This window comes from Homalodisca vitripennis, chromosome 4 (genome assembly GCF_021130785.1).
Source record: "Homalodisca vitripennis isolate AUS2020 chromosome 4, UT_GWSS_2.1, whole genome shotgun sequence".
Lineage (NCBI taxonomy): Eukaryota > Metazoa > Arthropoda > Insecta > Hemiptera > Cicadellidae > Homalodisca > Homalodisca vitripennis.
This window is the reverse complement of record NC_060210.1, coordinates 71,284,869-71,303,564: the sequence shown is the minus strand read 5'-3', so window position 1 is coordinate 71,303,564 and position 18,696 is coordinate 71,284,869. Positions and strand designations below refer to the sequence as shown.

At 31.7% G+C, this 18,696-nt stretch overlaps 2 protein-coding genes across 10 annotated transcripts in view; both read left to right on the top strand.

Annotated features, from left to right (window-relative positions):
• Nucleotides 1-11,502, top strand: part of LOC124359503 (tyrosine-protein phosphatase non-receptor type 21) — a 45,779-nt gene extending 34,277 nt beyond the window's left edge. The window contains exons 20-22 of one of the 2 annotated variants that reach the window (XM_046812292.1): nt 2,994-3,153; nt 3,306-3,469; nt 5,601-11,502. In XM_046812292.1, coding sequence (XP_046668248.1) covers nt 2,994-3,153; nt 3,306-3,469; nt 5,601-5,729 — 453 coding nt within the window. In that variant the 3' untranslated portion in view covers nt 5,730-11,502. The remainder of the gene's footprint in view (nt 1-2,993; nt 3,154-3,305; nt 3,470-5,600) is intronic. The other variant, XM_046812293.1, reaches the window with a different exon arrangement.
• Nucleotides 11,503-16,326: 4,824 nt separating this feature from the next.
• Nucleotides 16,327-18,696, top strand: part of LOC124359502 (phosphatidylinositol-binding clathrin assembly protein LAP) — a 121,717-nt gene continuing 119,347 nt past the window's right edge. For 2 of the 8 annotated variants that reach the window (XM_046812286.1, XM_046812283.1), the window contains exon 1: nt 16,330-16,762. In XM_046812286.1, coding sequence (XP_046668242.1) covers nt 16,633-16,762 — 130 coding nt within the window. In that variant the 5' untranslated portion in view covers nt 16,330-16,632. Of the gene's footprint in view, nt 16,763-18,696 lie in introns of all 8 variants that reach the window. The other 6 variants (XM_046812287.1, XM_046812290.1, XM_046812285.1 and 3 more) reach the window with 6 other exon arrangements.

Sequence of the window (18,696 nt, the reverse complement as noted above, 5' to 3'; positions counted from 1 at the left end):
AAATTACAGTATAGTATCGGAACTGGCCAACAGAATTGAATTTAAAACCAATTCCTACACTATCAACAATAGTTATTCACACATGTGATTTGTATGCTACTTAATTTGAACTTATGTGACCAATTTTGACTGCAGATTAAAAATGTAAATTACAACAAATTATTTTAAATCCAAATAGTTTAAAACTTGATTATCTAAACTGTTAACAATATTTATTTACACATAGAAACACAACCTTTTGATTTGTATGCTACTTAGGTTATTTGAGGTTATGCGACCGATATACTCACTTCAATAAATTTGCAAAATGAGTTCAATAAATAACTATAGTTTTTTTATGCACTTCAAACATCTTCAATCTCTATTAATGTATTATTACAATTAGCACTCACACAATAATTACACGATGTTACAAAACAACACACAAATTTGATAGCAGCACAAACTAGAGATGTGTCGGGACTCCTGTAACGGGTAATTGTAACGGTTACTCTCGGGACAAGAGAGTAACCGTTACAGTTACTCCCGTATTCTCACACCAAGGTTTTATTTTATTTTTAATACGTGGTTTTATGTGCTCTATAAACCTTGGTCTTGCTCCAGGGCTTCATAGTCCTACAAAATATTCTGAGAGATGACTAATTCTACCAGCTAGATTAACATTCATTAACATTGTTTAGCTATTTTTAATACTAGGTTTTATGTGCTCTATAAACCTTGGTCTTGCTCCAGGGCTTCATAGTCCTACAAAATATTCTGAGAGATGACTAATTCTACCAGCTAGATTAACATTCATTAACATTGTTTAGCTATTTTTAATACTAGGTTTTATGTGCTCTATAAACCTTGGTCTTGCTCCAGGGCTTCATAGTCCTACAAAATATTCTGAGAGATGACTAATTCTACCAGCTAGATTAACATTCATTAACATTGTTTAGCTATTTTTAATACTAGGTTTTATGTGCTCTATAAACCTTGGTCTTGCTCCAGGGCTTCATAGTCCTACAAAATATTCTGAGAGATGACTAATTCTACCAGCTAGATTAACATTCATTAACATTGTTTAGCTATTTTTAATACTAGGTTTTATGTGCTCTATAAACCTTGGTCTTGCTCCAGGGCTTCATAGTCCTACAAAATATTCTGAGAGATGACTAATTCTACCAGCTAGATTAACATTCATTAACATTGTTTAGCTATTTTTAATACTAGGTTTTATGTGCTCTATAAACCTTGGTCTTGCTCCAGGGCTTCATAGTCCTACAAAATATTCTGAGAGATGACTAATTCTACCAGCTAGATTAACATTCATTAACATTGTTTAGCTATTTTTAATACTAGGTTTTATGTGCTCTATAAACCTTGGTCTTGCTCCAGGGCTTCATAGTCCTACAAAATATTCTGAGAGATGACTAATTCTACCAGCTAGATTAACATTCATTAACATTGTTTAGCTATTCTTTTAAAAAACAAACAGGCTTGGTTGTAGCTGTGATCAGGCTGTAACTTTGTCAATGATCTTTGTGATTATTAGAGTAATGAAAATTATTTTGATTATGGTATTTATAACTTAGAGATCACTGTTTGTGATCCATGTTATTCTGTGAGACTCAAATGTGAAGCCTTTGTTTCATCAGTAGCTTCGGTGAATTTCGCTGTCTCCCTTTTCATCCATTGAAAAATCTTTAGTCAAAATGGAATGTGCTAATGCTGTGCTCACCTCTTTTCAAAATTTCTCGGATAGTCACATATTGCACCATAGACATACAGCATTCACCTTGTCATTTCATCATGTTAATGGACTTCTGGACGGTGAGCTACTCTCCATCTCATGATTTTCTTTTTAAGGTCCTTGGTTTTACTTGTTGGATCATGCTCACTTGCAAAGTTAACAATTTTTCATTATTGGGTTTATTTTAAAAAAAAACTTATAGAAGTATAACTATGAAGCATCCATATATTTCTGATAATTAATAATGAGATATAATATTATTATTCTTGAACTTAGTAATGATTTAGATAATAATATAATATCCTGTGTGATGCCCATTAATGCTGGCCAGTTCAGCCAGTGGGCAAGTAATGTACAAGAGGCAGGTAGTACAGTAGAGGCTGTGAGATATGTGTTTGACAGGATGTCAAGATATCTGTTGCAGTCTGTATAAAGTGAATGCTGATTGTTATTAGTTTTGTAGTAATCTACCCTGCATACTCCTGTTCCATCTCAGATACTACTACTGAAATCAGATTATTATTCCATTTCTTGTTCAGACACTAATTTAATAATAAGTATTGAATTAAAACAAATACAAATTACAAACAAATTAAAACAATTTTTGGTAATTTTTTATTTTATAAAAGTAAAGTCTTTACTGTGCTTTTTTTGTGTTTGCTTTATTACTATTTTTTAAAATGGGTAAAGGCTATGCTTACAAATCTGTATGTAAATGTTATAGACAGTTTCTTTTTAATAAAATGTCGGTAACAGATTCTTTATTTTTTAGTTGCAGCATTGTTCTTAATGTCTTTTTTAAAGCAGAAGGATCTAATATTGGCTTTTATGCATATACCGATATTTCATAAGAGTTTTGTGAATGTATATGAATATGAAAATCTGTTTTAATAAACAATCAATTACAAAAAAGTTATTGTTTTAATGCATAAATCACAGAAGTAATTTTACTATTTATACAATAGTCAATATTTGACTTCCAGAAGAATATTTTATCTTTTTAAAGTAATAAAACGTTTGTTTTTATTGTTATTATACATAAAATTGAAATTGTGTCTCTCCTGCTTAATATCACACCGTCTGATATTTGTTTTTTGTTTGTTCATAAATTATTGAAGCTGTAAGAATAGGCATAGATCATTAATGTTATTGTTAGCCATTAAATAGCATGTTACCATTTTATTAATCAATATGTGTTATTTATTTTCTTTTATATTGTAAAACACAAAATATACTATAACTGCGGTTATATTTTGTACAGTTTGAGGTTTACCGCCAGCTATCACAAGAGACAGGTCACTGCGTAACCAGCAAACTGCGGCTCTACCACTCACCTTCCCGTCGCTCCCGAGGTGTCTGGCACCTTCAGTACTCAGAGTGGGGTGACCAGGGCTGCCCTAACACTGTATCACACTTTCTTGGTCAGTCCTAACCTCCTCTAAAAGTTGGAGAACATTCAAACTGTAGTATATTTAAGAATAGAGGTAAAATTGTTGTTCCGACAGTGTCAATTTTAAGGAAATTTTCTCCAAACTGTTATTAAAATAACGTTAGGTTCTTGTTTTTCTTTCAGGATTTCTGGAAGAAGTGAGTTCTGTGCGACAACACACGGTAACAGAAATCCCAGCCGGACACAACCGCAACCCTCCAGTGCTGGTCCACTGTTCCACTGGAATTGGACCGTCAGCTGTCACCATCCTCAGTGACCTCCTCCTCTACTCTCTCGACCACAATCAGGTTCAGTTATTTTACAATCAAACCGCTTTCAAATCTTTTTATATTTTAGGGTTCAAACCTTTAATTCAGGAAGTCAATAAAGATATAATAACTAAGTGATTTGTCACCAAGGGGAAGGTTAGATTTTAATGCCTGTCTCAATTTTGTTTAATTCTCCGCTTTATATCCCATTCCCCTCATTTGAAATCAGTTCATAAATATTCATCATCTTCCATTTATTTATTTTTATTTTATTAAAGATTTTTATTCACTTGCCTGCTTCTAGAGCAGCTCACACCAGAATAGTCCTATAACATGAGCCAGTGTTGTCATATCGCTGCTGAACATCAGCTGTTCTCTTTTGTTCATCAGTAATTTTTCATATGCGTGAAACTGACAACATGTAGAAGAGGGATTAAAATGCAACAGTTACCATTGGACTATTTTGATCCGCTCTTCTCTAATAGAGTTCAGAAAGGACAAGAGGTCTTTTATAATGTATTAATTTATGCTGTATAAATAATACACTTTGGTTTTTATTATTTTATATACATTTTTCATTCTTAATTTTTACAATAACTAGGAATTGATAAAATAAAGACTATGACTGTTCATTTTGTTGTCCTAGATATGACATTTAACCACCTCTTCTTTCCTAATCCCTATCCTCATTGCTACATATCCCCACCTGACTGTTCCACCTCTCACACACTGAGGTGTCCCAGTCCTTCTGTGAGTGTACCTTGGCTGATGTGTGCATGCATTGCCGAGGTGTCAGTCTAAGGCAAGTCCCTTGCTGATTAACAGAGCAACTAATGTAGCAGATGAACAGCTAACTGTGGGATAGACTGTGCTGGCAGAACGGCCAATAGTAAATCTGTAGGGAGCTGCTTTAATCCAAGCTAGAACGGATAGAACCAAGTAAATCTCCGCTCCTGGGCATATTCAGCTTACTCCACCCTCTGGAATCCATCAAGAGCAGGCTGTAGTGAAAAGACCTTGAATTTTATTCCAAAAGAATAATCTTAAACTTCAAACACTTTTACACGCTTATTTTTGTTATAGAATTATGGGAGGAGTCTCCTTTTAAAGAAATTATTATGCCTCCAAACACATTTTAGTTTTATTAAGACATAAAGTGATACTTTTAGAACATTCAAATGATAAAAACAACAAAGTTTGAGATTCTTTTTCTGAGTGAGTAAAAAAAAATTTTAACATTTTTGTTTTTTGGGCACCAGTCCAGCCGGCTCTTAAGACAGAATACCTTCTTCTTTCAGTGTATCCTGACTTTCAAATTCTTTAAGATATTCTAGATTTCAAGTTTTGGACACTAGTAAAGAATGGAACAGAAATAATTATAATACGGAAAGAAGGCCATAATGAAGAGACATATCACCTTTAATCTTCTGTGTTCACTGGAAAGGAAAACAAATATTGAGCAGCTTCTCAAATTATGTCATATCTGAAAGAGAAGAAAGTGATTAAGACTATAATTTAAGTTTTGTCAGTTTATAACGTGTCATACATTGTATTTAGCCTCACTTTGAAAAGCTGTCACTCAGCATATTATATTAAACCAAATATATGCTAATAAAATACATCTGCTTATACATGTGAGTTGAAAGGGGCTGACCTGTAACGTGGTTGGCTATAGCCAGAGACCAATAATAGAAGTAGACTGCCGATCCTTACGGGAGAAGTTTGTTGACTGAGTCTCAGCCAAGTTGTCGTAGTGTTGACAACCCACACTAGAATGCCCTGCGCTGTGCCATTCTCTCTACACTACACCTCCTTGCTCTACCCGCCCCATCATAACTTGTTTACAGAATATTAAATTTCAACATTTATACTTCTATTATTTATCTCTGCTATAGCTTAGCTGATTAATGACCAATATGACAAAACAGTGATCAATACGGGCTGCAAGCTTTTTCAATTTTAAACATCTGAAATCTGTTCAAGATGTTTATTTATAAGTTATTTTTCCTATTTTATAAATAAAAATAATAAGAAAAGAAAAGTTGTTTAGTGATCAATTATAGCAGTTGTCTTAATCCTCTGACAATGTATTATGTTATAAAACAAATATTTTGTTAATGAGATCAGCAAGACATTTTAGATGTAAATAATTAATGTTTTGTTTTGGCAGGAAGTAGATATCCCACGTGTAGTCTCCTTACTACGTCATCAGCGCACAATGATGGTTCAGTCCGTAGCTCAGTACAGGTTTGTCCACACGTTGCTCATCTATTACCTCAAGAACTCCAGATTGATCTAATCTGGCCTGTCCAGACTTCACCTAGTCTTCCATCCTATGGCTGTGTAAAGGCACTTGACGCCTTATCATACCAAACGTCTCCGAGCAGTGACTCACAGCATTTATAGTATTATAGTTCAAGACCAAAACAAACAATACGTGTTTAGTGCCTTCAGTTCTGTTATTATAACTGTTATTAATTATATTTAAAGACTGAAGGGTGTCTTCTAATTGTTACTAATTTATACTGTAGCTGTAATTTCAATCATATTATTGTATTTTAACTTGTCACAAAAGCGCCTTAATATCATATATCTTATTCACCTATTTAATATTGTTAATTGTCTTAGGAATTTCTAAAATCATCCTTATACTAAAAAAATGTTTCAAGCTTTGTTTACATCTGCGTAAATATTGTTTGTAATTACAGTACATATTTTTGTAATAAGTTAATGGAGTGTATATATAATATTTATTACAATTGCATGAATCAGATTGAATGATCATTATAAGAACATATTGTGATCATCACTTCCAAGAATTTGCTAGACATTGATATATTTTATTTAAAAAAAGGAAATGGCATTCATTTTAAACTATTATTATTATTTACACATTTCCTTTGTCATTTGACTATTTTAGGATACCACCAATAATGTATTTATAAATAATTGTCAGTAATTCTACTTTCTTCTGTTGTTTTCTCCATTTTTGATGGCAATAAGGCAATTGGAAAATTTTATAAAATTTTAAGTTTAAATTAGTATTGTCAAAAAAATTAAATTGTTTGACTTTATGTCTCCGAATATTGATACAATCATCAAAACATATTGATTTTTTTACTAAATTTGTTGTTTATGCAATTGAGTTCTTATGAACTATAAAATTACTGTTTCAGGCACTACATTTTATTAACTGAATTACTAATAAAATTAAATTAACATTTAAAACTAATTCTAAATTATTGTTTTAGAGTTCAGTGAATCAATCTCATCACCATATATTAACTACTAAATACTTGGTATTCAAACAGTGGATTTCAACTTTACACAAACAGGATATTAAAAACAAATGGTATAAAATATCTAATAAAGGACCCAGCGTAAATCGCTTGATGTCATATATATGTATATACCAGTAATAAATATATAATAATATATATATATATATATATATATATTATATATATATATATATATATATATATTGCACAGATTCATTAAAAATTAATAGTGGTCTGTTGAGTGATGCAAAAGTTTTTACATTTTATTATGTTGCAAAGCAATGCTATGAAGTACTTTTTCAAAACGGGAACTTCAGAAACCAGCTGTATCTGATGTGATGTTATTTTCTGATAACAATGCTGCAAGCACGTTCTCACAGCAGGAACTTCAAAATCTGCTTTTCAGCTGTGATTGATGTAATGTTATTTTTTACAATTCTGTATAGCAATGCTGCAAGTACTTTTTCATACCAGGAAACATATAGCTCTGAGTCCCAGGATAACTACTTTCCAGAGGTTTTTTTTTATTACTTCTACATCGAAGTTCAATCTCCTAGTTACATTCTATTTTCATGTCCTTCAAGGAAATTTCCTTAGGTCTTTATTTCACCTCCTTTTCACTGTCATATATTTCCTTTCTAAGGAGAAGTTTGTGAAATCACCAATTGGAATTATACAACGTGTGTGGTACATAGGGGTCGTAAGTGTCACATACATAACAGCAATATATAGTCTCTAATTATTACAAATAATCATTTTTCGTCTTTGTATGCTTGCAATACAACACTTAAAGCTGCTTAATAGAGATGTATATTATTTGAATTAAGAAATTTAAAAGATTATTGGAGAACAAAATGTAGAGAACTTTTAATGAAAAAGGTTTAACGTATTCACTGCGAGAAATGTGGCAACGTACAGATATAAAATGCGGTGATATCCAAAGAGCTAATTGAAGATGGCCAGAAACCCTTGTTGACTGGATGACGTTACTTTTGGGGCTGGAATTCCAGCCACCAACACTGGTAAGGGTCCTTACTCAAAAGCTGGTTTTTCAGAACCCATCCCCATTGGCACTCGCAAATAGATTAATGTTTATTTTTTAACATTTATTTAAAATTTTACCCTCTCCCTCTCCAACACAATATCCACTCTCGTATAATACTCAAAAATGTAATCATCAGATCTGTCTGAAATTGAAATGGATTCTTCCCTGTCAGATAACAAGTGTTCAATGAGTTCAATATCCTCCTCCTTTTGACTTCAGTTACTTATGCAAAGTCACGTTACAGCAAACAAAACACACAGCAGTGAAAATGAACTAAGATGGCGATCCGAGAATGCTTTGTGCAAAAAGAAACAATGCACTAAATGGAATAAACAGTACAACCTTCTCCATCAATTATTGTGCACACACTGAGGCAATAAATAAGTCAGGGTGAACCAGGACCTGGATTTCCAGCAGGTCGCAAAGTGCATTAGAATTGTAGGGTTTGTAATAATTCCAGTCTCCTACACCGAATATGTTAAAAGAATTAAATATTAAATTACAATGTTACACGATTTTTCACAACTTTGATTCATTCTACATAGACTAAAGTCTTTGGCTAGTACACATTTTTACAACTATAATAATCTTTTTTATACAAATAAATTAATTTGTGTAAAAATAACTTTTATATTACCAATTTGCCAGTGAAAACAACGGGAGAAAGTCTTGAGTTGTAGATTGTTAATGTAGTCAGGCTACTCTTTTTATAAAAATAGTTGATCATTGCCTGTGAAATATAAAATTATAAGATGCCTTAGAATATGTGCCTGCATATATGAGTTAACCTAATAAATTTTATATATCAGTAATGTCATTTTCAAATAAGAAATATATAATAACATCCTTTAAAATGTATATCTGTGGGATAATTCCTGTTTTGATTATAAAACAAAATGACAATTAAAAAAATATCAGTGGGCACTGTGACAAGAAAAGAGAAATTCTAGACGTCAACTAATGATAGTTCAGTATTTTTAATTCAGTACTCATGGCAAAACTATAACAGACATTTGTAATAGTATGCGTCTTAATTTTAGAGTATTTTTTTTATAATTTTAATACCAAAAAGGAATATCAAAATTATTACCTGAGTAGGTAATTTATCACCTAATTTATCATTTAATTATATTAGATGTCTTATTGATAATTTTTATATATTGTAATATTTTTTGTGCTCATTTTGGTTTGATAATTAGGTTTCAAAAGTATAGTTTTAAGCTACTTTTGAGTTATATCCTCAATTAGAATATTTTGAGTGTGTATTAATATTTTAGAAAGTTTTAAAGTAAGTAACCCATGACTGAAATGCAATCTAAACCATATATATTATACATGACATCTAAAATTAACAATTACAAGATTTATCTTTATAATTTTATTAAAGAAATGTGTTATAAATATACCAAATTGATTTTATGAAGAATGATACCAAAAAGTTTCTGATTTTTGAAAACATTTGTATAAGTATAACATGTAGAGTTGCAAATACATTCTCTTAATAGGTAATTATATAGTCAGAAAAAATCTAATATATGTTTCTATACTTCTCTATGCAAACGCTACTTGATCAGTCGAGCACTGACATCTGGAATGGTTTATCATCAACACTAAAAAATATACTTGATAAGCTATACCAGTGTTATTTTTCTGTTAGGAATCAGACAGGCCTAAATTCTTTTGCTATGCCAATTTCACAGTTCACTTATTTCAACAGTACAGCATTATAACCTGTGAAAGCTTATAGGCAAGCCATTGCAGTTCAGTGTGTCATCACGTTTAATATTGTTGTAGTATTAACTGTTGAGTGTGCCAAAGGGTAGCAACATGAGAGCACACTTTTTCTGCTTGGTCCCAAGATGAGGGAGCACAGCATTTGTCATGTCTATCACCAAGAATTAATGTTTATTGTGACATCTGGCAGAGCTTTGACATTTTTCTCTGTTGTCACTATACAAATCCTCAATCTGTATGTTGATGGTGATCTAGCACTAATGCGTACATCTATGTTACATATAAAATATACACTCCTGTTACTAGCAAAATACACACTTGGGTGCGGTCGTCATAATTCATGGCATTTCACGGGCACTTGCGAAAGTATTAATACAGAGTTCAGTGACTTTAATACTGAGTTGCTCTCAACTCAATTATATTTGTCTGTCAAACATTTCTAATCTAGCGTATTGTCTTTGAAATATAATCGTTTTAAAGCTTATATGCCTAGATAAAACTGTGCTTAAAAGTAAACAATTTGGTGCTGAATGTATATTGCCATTGCTTTCATTTTAAACATTGATTAGGTTTTTATAAAGATCTACTTAGAATTTAGCATAGTTTATGTATATCATTAAAATCTAACTTTACAAGTCTATTACAAAATAGAATGAGTTTCAGAATATCAAGATTGTTAAAGTTAAGGTAATTCATTGATTGTTATTATTAAATATTAGGTTGTTACAAAAGTTCTCAGGGTTTAATAAATAAAGTTCAAAATGGTATATCTTCAGTAATACTGATTCGATTTAACTAAAATAAGCATCGTCAGAATCACCACAGTTTTACCAATGTTTTAGAAGCCAATCAATTCAGCCAGTGGAAATATTTGGTGCTCAGAATTTGATGTAGTATACGAAATTTGTTTTTGCCTTGTCTCAATTAGTGAAAGTTCTACCAGTGAGAAAGTTAGAGTGCTTGAAAAGGTGAAAGTCGGTTAGCTAGAGGTCTGGGGAGTATGATGGGTGAGGCAGAACTTCGACCTTTCAATTGGTTTAACTTTTGGACAGTGATTTGTGGATACAGACAATGTCGTGAAGCAATATTGGACCTCTTCTCTTGACGCAATTTTCGATAAATTTCGTTAATTTCCATCACATAAAAACTCCGCTGTGATTGTTGGCCAGGTTACAAAAATTGTAGTGGATCACGTCAGTTGCGTACATGGATAATGTAATCATAGTCTTCTTTTGTTGTGTTTTCACCTTTGGTAAGTGCCTGAGGGGTACAGTAACACAAAACCCTGAGAACTTCCATGCCAATCTAATAAAACTTATATTACTCATATAACATTGTAGGTACCGCGCAAAACCCACTGGGAGCTCTTGTGCAATAAAATTCAACAGTAATAATTCTGTGTGATTCATTTTAAGTAATTTTACTAGTTTAGATTCTTACAGATAATCTGTGGAAATATTTTAATGGTATTTTAACTGTCACTATTTTACCAATGTTCATGTTTTAATTAATTTGATTTTGCTATGTCTAAAAGTAGTGAAGTTTAATTTTCTTTGGTTGTGTTCTTTTTCTGATCTCATATTATTGTAATTGTTATTTGTACTTAATTGGTAATTTATTGGTTTTTATTTTGATTATGTATAATAATACTCTCTAATGTACTTGATATTATGATGGCTGCTTGATATTGTTTTATTATTATTTTTTAATGTTGTTAGAAAATTGTGTAATTTTTGTTATTTGTGTATTAGTTTTATTTGCTTTTTGTAAATTGTGTATTTTGTGTAAAAGTCTTAACGTAACCAAAATTATTGTTTAATAAATAAAAGTTTTGCAGCCTGAATAGTAGTAATTATTTGTTTTGTCTGTAATATTCTTAAACATGATTAACAAGAGCCTTAACTCTTTGATGGTCAGAAAACCTAGTATAGTAAAAATACTAGTAATTTTGTTTTAACCTTAGAGGTAATGTTTCTTATTTTTCCATAATGCTAGTTACACCCTTGAGTAATGAAGAGATAAAACTACCAAGATATTTAGTGGGAGTAGGGATGGAGTACAGGGGCACTGCGGTTGCAAATGTTGCATTCAGGCACTTTTAGATTTATTTGGTTTAGAATAAAATACAAAGTTGCACCCATAGAAAGTTTTCAGAATTTTGTTGGCAGTGGATAGTTTTAACCACTTTTAAACTAATTTTGACTATAGGGTATTAATCTCTCTGTTAGATATTTCTATAAACTTACAAATGCACATTTTAGTAATATATACATTATTTTTACTTCCCCAGGCACATTTCGAAAATTTTAATCTAAAAAAGTTATGTACAGATGTTTATAGAATAGTTTTGATAGATACTAATGCTGAAAGATAAAGGTCGGCCCATTATTATTTAATATTAATACCTGCAGTGGATTTATAAATTATTATTTAACTGTCAATGTAATTTAATTAATACAATACAGTAACTTATTGTAATAAAATAAGTTATATGTAGCCTATTTTATGTAATTGGATTACAATATGAAATCAAATTGAGGTTACTTAAAATGTTACAAACATGAAAATATTTAGTAATAATGTTCACAAAAAAATGTAAATTTAATTATAACAAACTATTAAAGCCCTCATGTAAACTTCAAGCTAAGGTTTGATTACTTGCATAATTTATAAGTTTTGCACTAGGTTGCGAGATCTGCCTTTGCCCTTTGTTTAAATAATTAATTATGGGGAAGGAAACAGGATCGTCTTCAGATATTTGCCATCATTCAGTAATACTAGAAATCAGTAACTCTTATGTTTTAAGATGTGCATTCTGATTACATGCTCGGGTGGATAACTAACCAAACACATAACTACAATCTAGGATAAAACATCAAACATCATAACATCAAATTTTTTTATATTTATCTTTGTTTGGTTTTTTAATTCAACCATGCATTATTGTACACAAATCAAATATAGACATCCTTTTATTCTGAAATACATATTGAAATTTATTAATACTCATACAGGTGATCGAGTCAAGATGTTGAATGTGTCACGTGATTTTGAATTTGTGTGAACAAAAATGCCACCTGCTTTGGTGTGCTGCAAATAACAGTGACAGTAGTACTGTTAAACCTACTTGTAGATGCTGTATTCAAATCATTTAGTTTATTCTGGATATTATTTTTTAACACTGTTATAAAATGTAATGTAATGAACAAAATTGTGAATGTGTGCATGTAAGATATTTGAAATTGACTTTCCTTGACATGTGTTACAGTATATTTACAAAAGCTGAAAGAATAAATCACCATTCGCTCCATGACTAAAATTTGAGGAAACAAGTAAGTGCAGCGAACTCATGGCCATGGCCAATGGAATGAAAAGTGCTATTTTGTTATGACAGATTGTGGAGAGTGCGAGTCTGTTTTGTAATGATGAGGGATACGAATAGGTATATAAAAATTAATATAATTCCTCGACTGAACCAAGAAAATGCGATGATGTAGGGAATAAGTATTGGAGTGCTAGAACACATACTATAAGATGATATAGGGACTAGAGATTGGAAAGCAAGAACATACACTAAAGGATGATATAGGGAAAAAAAGTGGAAACCAAGACCATAAACAATAGGCTGATATAGGGAATATTGGAAAGCAAGAACATACGCTGTATTGTATCAGGTTTATAGACATTGATACTTTCTAAGAACGAATACTGAGAGTACAAACAAAGATATCGAGAAGGTTGCATGTAAGGTAGGCATACATGTCCTTTTAGAAAATGAAACCAATTTTAAATTAAGTATGTAATATTTGTATGTGTGTGCTTTTGTAACACAAAAACTACGAAGTACTATTGTGTTGAAATTTTTTGTCAATATTGAAATAATAGGTGAACTCAAATATGCCTACTTGCGGTCAAATTTATAGGGCTTGTCATATTATATCACAAGCTTTTTCATTAATTAAGCTAAAGATTCCGGCTTTAGGATTTCTCTACACTGCACTAAGTATTATCAAAGTTGTTGAAGCTCTTTAATTAAATATGGAATTTTGTTCCAAAATGTGAAATTTATCTTTAGTACATATAAAAACTATTTCACTCCTCAACTTCAGGGCTCCAAAATATGGATCTTTCATCTTAAAAAGTTTAATTATTATTGTATTGGTTTCACCAGATCTTAAGATTAACACAATACTGGTGACGAACGCTGCAGTGACAGTCTATCACTCTCAATCGGTGACAGTCACTGTAGTGATGTTCAAACATCACTGCGAAAAAGCCACTTTACAAAGTAACTATAATGCTTTTTGATGAAAGTAATGGTAGCATTCGCTATGGTGACATTTTACAGGCTCGTTATAGACTTACATTTGACTTTTTTATCTTAATAAAAGTGAAAAACAAGACTTTCAATAACTGATAAGGATCATTCAGAGAATTAGTGTGGTTTCACACGAGCCATAAAATGACAACGAAACTCTGGGAAACTCTATTGGCTTCGTGGGTTCCTTTCAAACAGCAAACGCACATTTTGGCGTTGTACTGTGTTTCAAGTTCCCCGCCTTATATAGCAGTCGTCTCTTGATGAAACAACATGGATGAAGAAGAATGTTTATTTTTTATAATTCTTCGACATACTATAAGGCGACACAGAAGAGTACTATACAGTTTTAGATTAATTCTATCTTGAGTTCCAGATTTATATAAAGTCAGTTCAACTAAAACAACAGTAATCATAATCTCAAAAGATACATTTTATGATTCATTATGATACAGTTAAAACTGATTATTTGCCAGTACGTAACACCCCTTCACCCAAAAGACGGTAGCTTAGTAATTTAGTCACAGAATTGATTCTAGCACTTAACACTAGAGCTTAAGGAAATTGAAAATCAATTTTTTTACATATTACTGTCCGAAAGATCATTTAACAAACTTTTGAGCCTGAATAGGAATGGCGTAACAGGCTTACAAACATTTGTCTGCTTATCAACCCTAAAGATTAAGTGTCATTCTGAGGCAAGAAAAAAACATTTTTAAGAGTCATAATAATTTTAAAGGTGATGTTAGTTAAATTATTTTTGCAGTGTTAAGGTGTGCACACTTTTTCAGAAAGTATTCATAAATATAAAAAGAATGATATATTTTTACACAATGATGAGTTCTTTGGACAAATGAGGCATAATTTTGTCACGTTTACAGAAAATCCACTTCCATTTATTTTTTTTTATTTACTAATCATAGCTCCCTGATGTTATTTGTATACGGCTGGCTCTCTTGATTTAAATTATTTCAAAATGATTCAGACAGCTTTTTAAAGCTTAAAGTAACCTTTATGATTGTATTTAGCACAACTATTCCAGTGTCTTACTCCATAAGCAAAATGTGAATATATAAAACCAAATTAGGCCATCTGCAAAACTTGAGGGGTAAACAGTTTAGCTAAGTTACGTAAGGCTTATATGTCTGAAGTAAGTAGAAAATACAATGTCAATGTTAAATCCAGGTTAAAATACTATCTAAGTATATTCCCAGATTTTGTTGAGTCTGCATCCTGTGAGAGAGCGCGATTTACCTTGACAATAGGATGATTTCCATTTTTTGCAACAACAAACAGTGTTTATTTTAAGTTTACATCACATAAAGTTGACTGCAATTAACAATTTATTTCCAACTCCTCTTTAGTAGAAGGTTTAAAATGAGAATATGTCTTGGGGATAACATGCACCTACTTACAGCATGCAGTGCAGTTACTTTTAGGGTTTGCTGCGTTGCATGTAACATCATGGACCTAAGCACAAGAAAAGTGACAGCGTAAATAACCGTATCTTACACAAGCAGTCGAACCTTTCTCAGTATGTGTTTATAGTTGTATAATTGTAAATTCCTATTTTAATTTATTTCAATATGTTACTACTTCAGAAAACATTTTGTTAATAAATTTAATTAACTGAAATATTTCATTTTATACTTTAATAAAATTGAATATAATTAGCGTATGTCATTATTAAAATTATGTTGTCATTCATTGGTGATTATTCAACTCATGGCTGACAATTTTTACACACGCATACACACACAATTAATCAACCCGAGCAACAGTTTTATTTCTTATGTGTATTTCCAGAAGTTCTAAAACCCCTCCACTAAAATCTCTAATTTATCTCGGGTCAGTTGTCTAGTAATTTGAACTTGGGTGACAGAAATGACCAAGTACAAAATAATGTTATCACAGAAAGTGCGGGCTTTCTGCTATAGTGGTATCATGCTCGCCCTGAAAATGAGAGATCGGATTCAAGCTACGGATGCGTCTGCAAAGTATAAGTAATGTTTTTAGTCAATAAAGATTTGTTTAATTTAATTATATACAAACTTCGTGAGTACTAAAAGTCGTGTGGGGCAGGTATTGGTCGTATGATTACATGTTAGTTTTGTTTCAGATTGTTTGTAAACACGTGTGACTGAAACACCTAATATACAAAATATTTTTATTTTAATATTATTTTTAAAGTAAGGGGTATTGTAATGCAATGGTAGCATGATCGCCCAGCAGGTGATACATACGGATTCGGGCACCGGCGCGCGGCGGAGCGAGTATTTTTTTGAATCAACCTTTTGAAATCAAATTAGATTATTACTAATTGTATGTATGTATTAATACATGGTAACATATAGTGTGTATCCATATTATATACGAAAGAGTATTTTCTTTTGGTTTCGTTGGTCACTGATATCAGTTGCCAGCTGTCTGCTGATTGTCAACTCACATTCTTAAATTATATTTAATTTTAAATGTTTTCGTTTTGTTATTGAATTAAGTTTTCTTGACAATTTTTAAAATTCGGTATAGTATAGAAAATATTTAGTTCAAATACTAAATTTATATTACTCGATCTTATAATTTTTAACACTGATTTGTTTCTTGCGGCTTTTGACCTGTCAAATCTCAATCCATTCAAATCCACTCGTCGTCAGCAAGAGTCGGAGCAGTTCGTGGGTTGTGTCGTGTCGCCATCTTACGTTGTGGAGTTCGTAGTGAATGATTGTTAAATGTCTTATGGTTTTATTTAGTGTCGAAATTTTTGTAGATTAGTGGTGTTAATAGTGTGTATGCTCCAGCCTAGAAGAACACTTCAATATAAACAATGGCGGGGCAAACTATGACGGACCGATTATTGGCTGCAAGGCACAGTATAGCCGGCCAAGGATTAGCCAAATCAGTGTGCAAATCAACTACAGAAGAACTTATAGGACCGAAAAAGAAGCACTTAGATTGTGAGTAGTAATAATTGAATATACCTACGCATTTTATCAACAATCACCACAGAATTTTCTGACCTTAAAATGATTAGGAAATGCCATTAAAATGATAAATAGCTGTCCTCCTCCAAAACCTGACCTGTCTGTTCATGATGATTTACAAGTAAAAATAATTAGAAACCTACATTAATTCTTTAACATATCAGTTACAGTATTTTATAACTTTGAAAGCATATTAAATAACATAGTAGGCCTATTTTTACCATTTTATTTTTCAAGACCTGTTGCAAATTCCATTTGGCTCAACTGAATTAGATTTTTAAGCAATAAGCTTTCTTTGCAACTCTTATCTTTTTGTTCTGATTTTAGAATCCTCAATGAAAGAAGGTTAACTTGTTATCAAGTTGAGGATTATGAAATGTAGTATAATTTTGTCTTAATCATTTAATCATGCTTTAAACTATCAGAATGACAGCCCTAATTAACTTCAGAATAAGTTAATTACGTGAGACTGAATTTAGAATCACTACACATGATTTGGTTATTTACTTTAAACACATAAGAGACTTCTAACAATTTCGTATAACAGTAGGCTACCTCTGTAATTTCCACAACCAAATTTCCATTACCCTGATCTTACGGCAGATAAAAGAAACACTCCAGATAGTATCTATTCAAGCACAGATCATGTAAGTGCTCGTAAATGTTAAATATTAAACTACTGGAACCAACAGATATAAATTACCACAAGCGCACAACTGCAGCAGAAGTGGCAGTGTAATAATGCAGTTATTGGCAGCTATGAGAGTTATCTGCATTATCTGATCTAAACTGGCTCTGCGATACCTGCTTACATCCGGTGGTGACCTTAACTAGTGCTTCTTGAGTACAACAATGCAGACACAACTATAATCAAAACTTACAGTATTGTTTCCTCCCCCCCAAAAAACCATGCATATTTAATATATAACATATATAACAAGTAGGCTACCCAAAAATATTTTTTTCTCTCAATTTACTTAAGGGGGGTTTTTAAGCCTCTCTTAGTAAATTGGGAAGTTAAAAAATTCCTGGCTACTTTTCCTAAAAATATACATTGAAACACATTTTAGAAAAATTTGGTTGAAATCGGACAACTTTTATAAAAGTGGGTTATGGTACCCTCCCTAAGGAGAGGAAGAGTGGGGGTTGAATGTAGATAATATATTTACTATTAGCAGTAGGAACAATCCTGCAAAATGTCAAAAAGATTGGACTGTGGCAAATAGCCTAACCCCCAGAGTCTAGGGTCACTATCATATCTTCTAGAATTTGAATCTGTTACTGTTAAGACACTATCTTAAGGTTTTGTGTTAATTATCTTCAATTACTGTGTCAACTTCAATTTCTTAAATATTGAAATATATAGTTACAAAATTAACATATTTATTGACATTTGTGTTGAAAACGTGTCTGAAGGATGTTAACCTATAAATAAATCACATAATATAGTTCTCTGTAACAATCTACTGTTTTTATTGCAGGATATTTAAGTTATAGGATCACTTCAATTTTGTTACTCTTTAAATATATCACAAAGAGCATTTAAAATTAGAGATCATTAGGCTACATAGAAAGAGAAATGCTAAAAAATATTGAATGAACTTAACATAGTAAAGTAATAATCTGTCCCCTAGCCTATGTACTATTTGTTATTACGTGATATAAGTAAGTAAGTAGCCTACGTACCATATTTATTTTAATTAGAAAAAAATAAATTTAACATTTAAAAGCCACTTTTAGCTTGTATTTAAGTACTAGGTACCTCGAGCTATATTTTTCTTTCCCCACCATAAGTGAGGTGTGGTGGCCCCTACTTGATGGCCATAGGCATTTTCTGATTGATAATTTCTTGTTCAACGTGAATTAAGCTTATGAAAGTACAAATCAGAAATGCCCCCATGGCCATT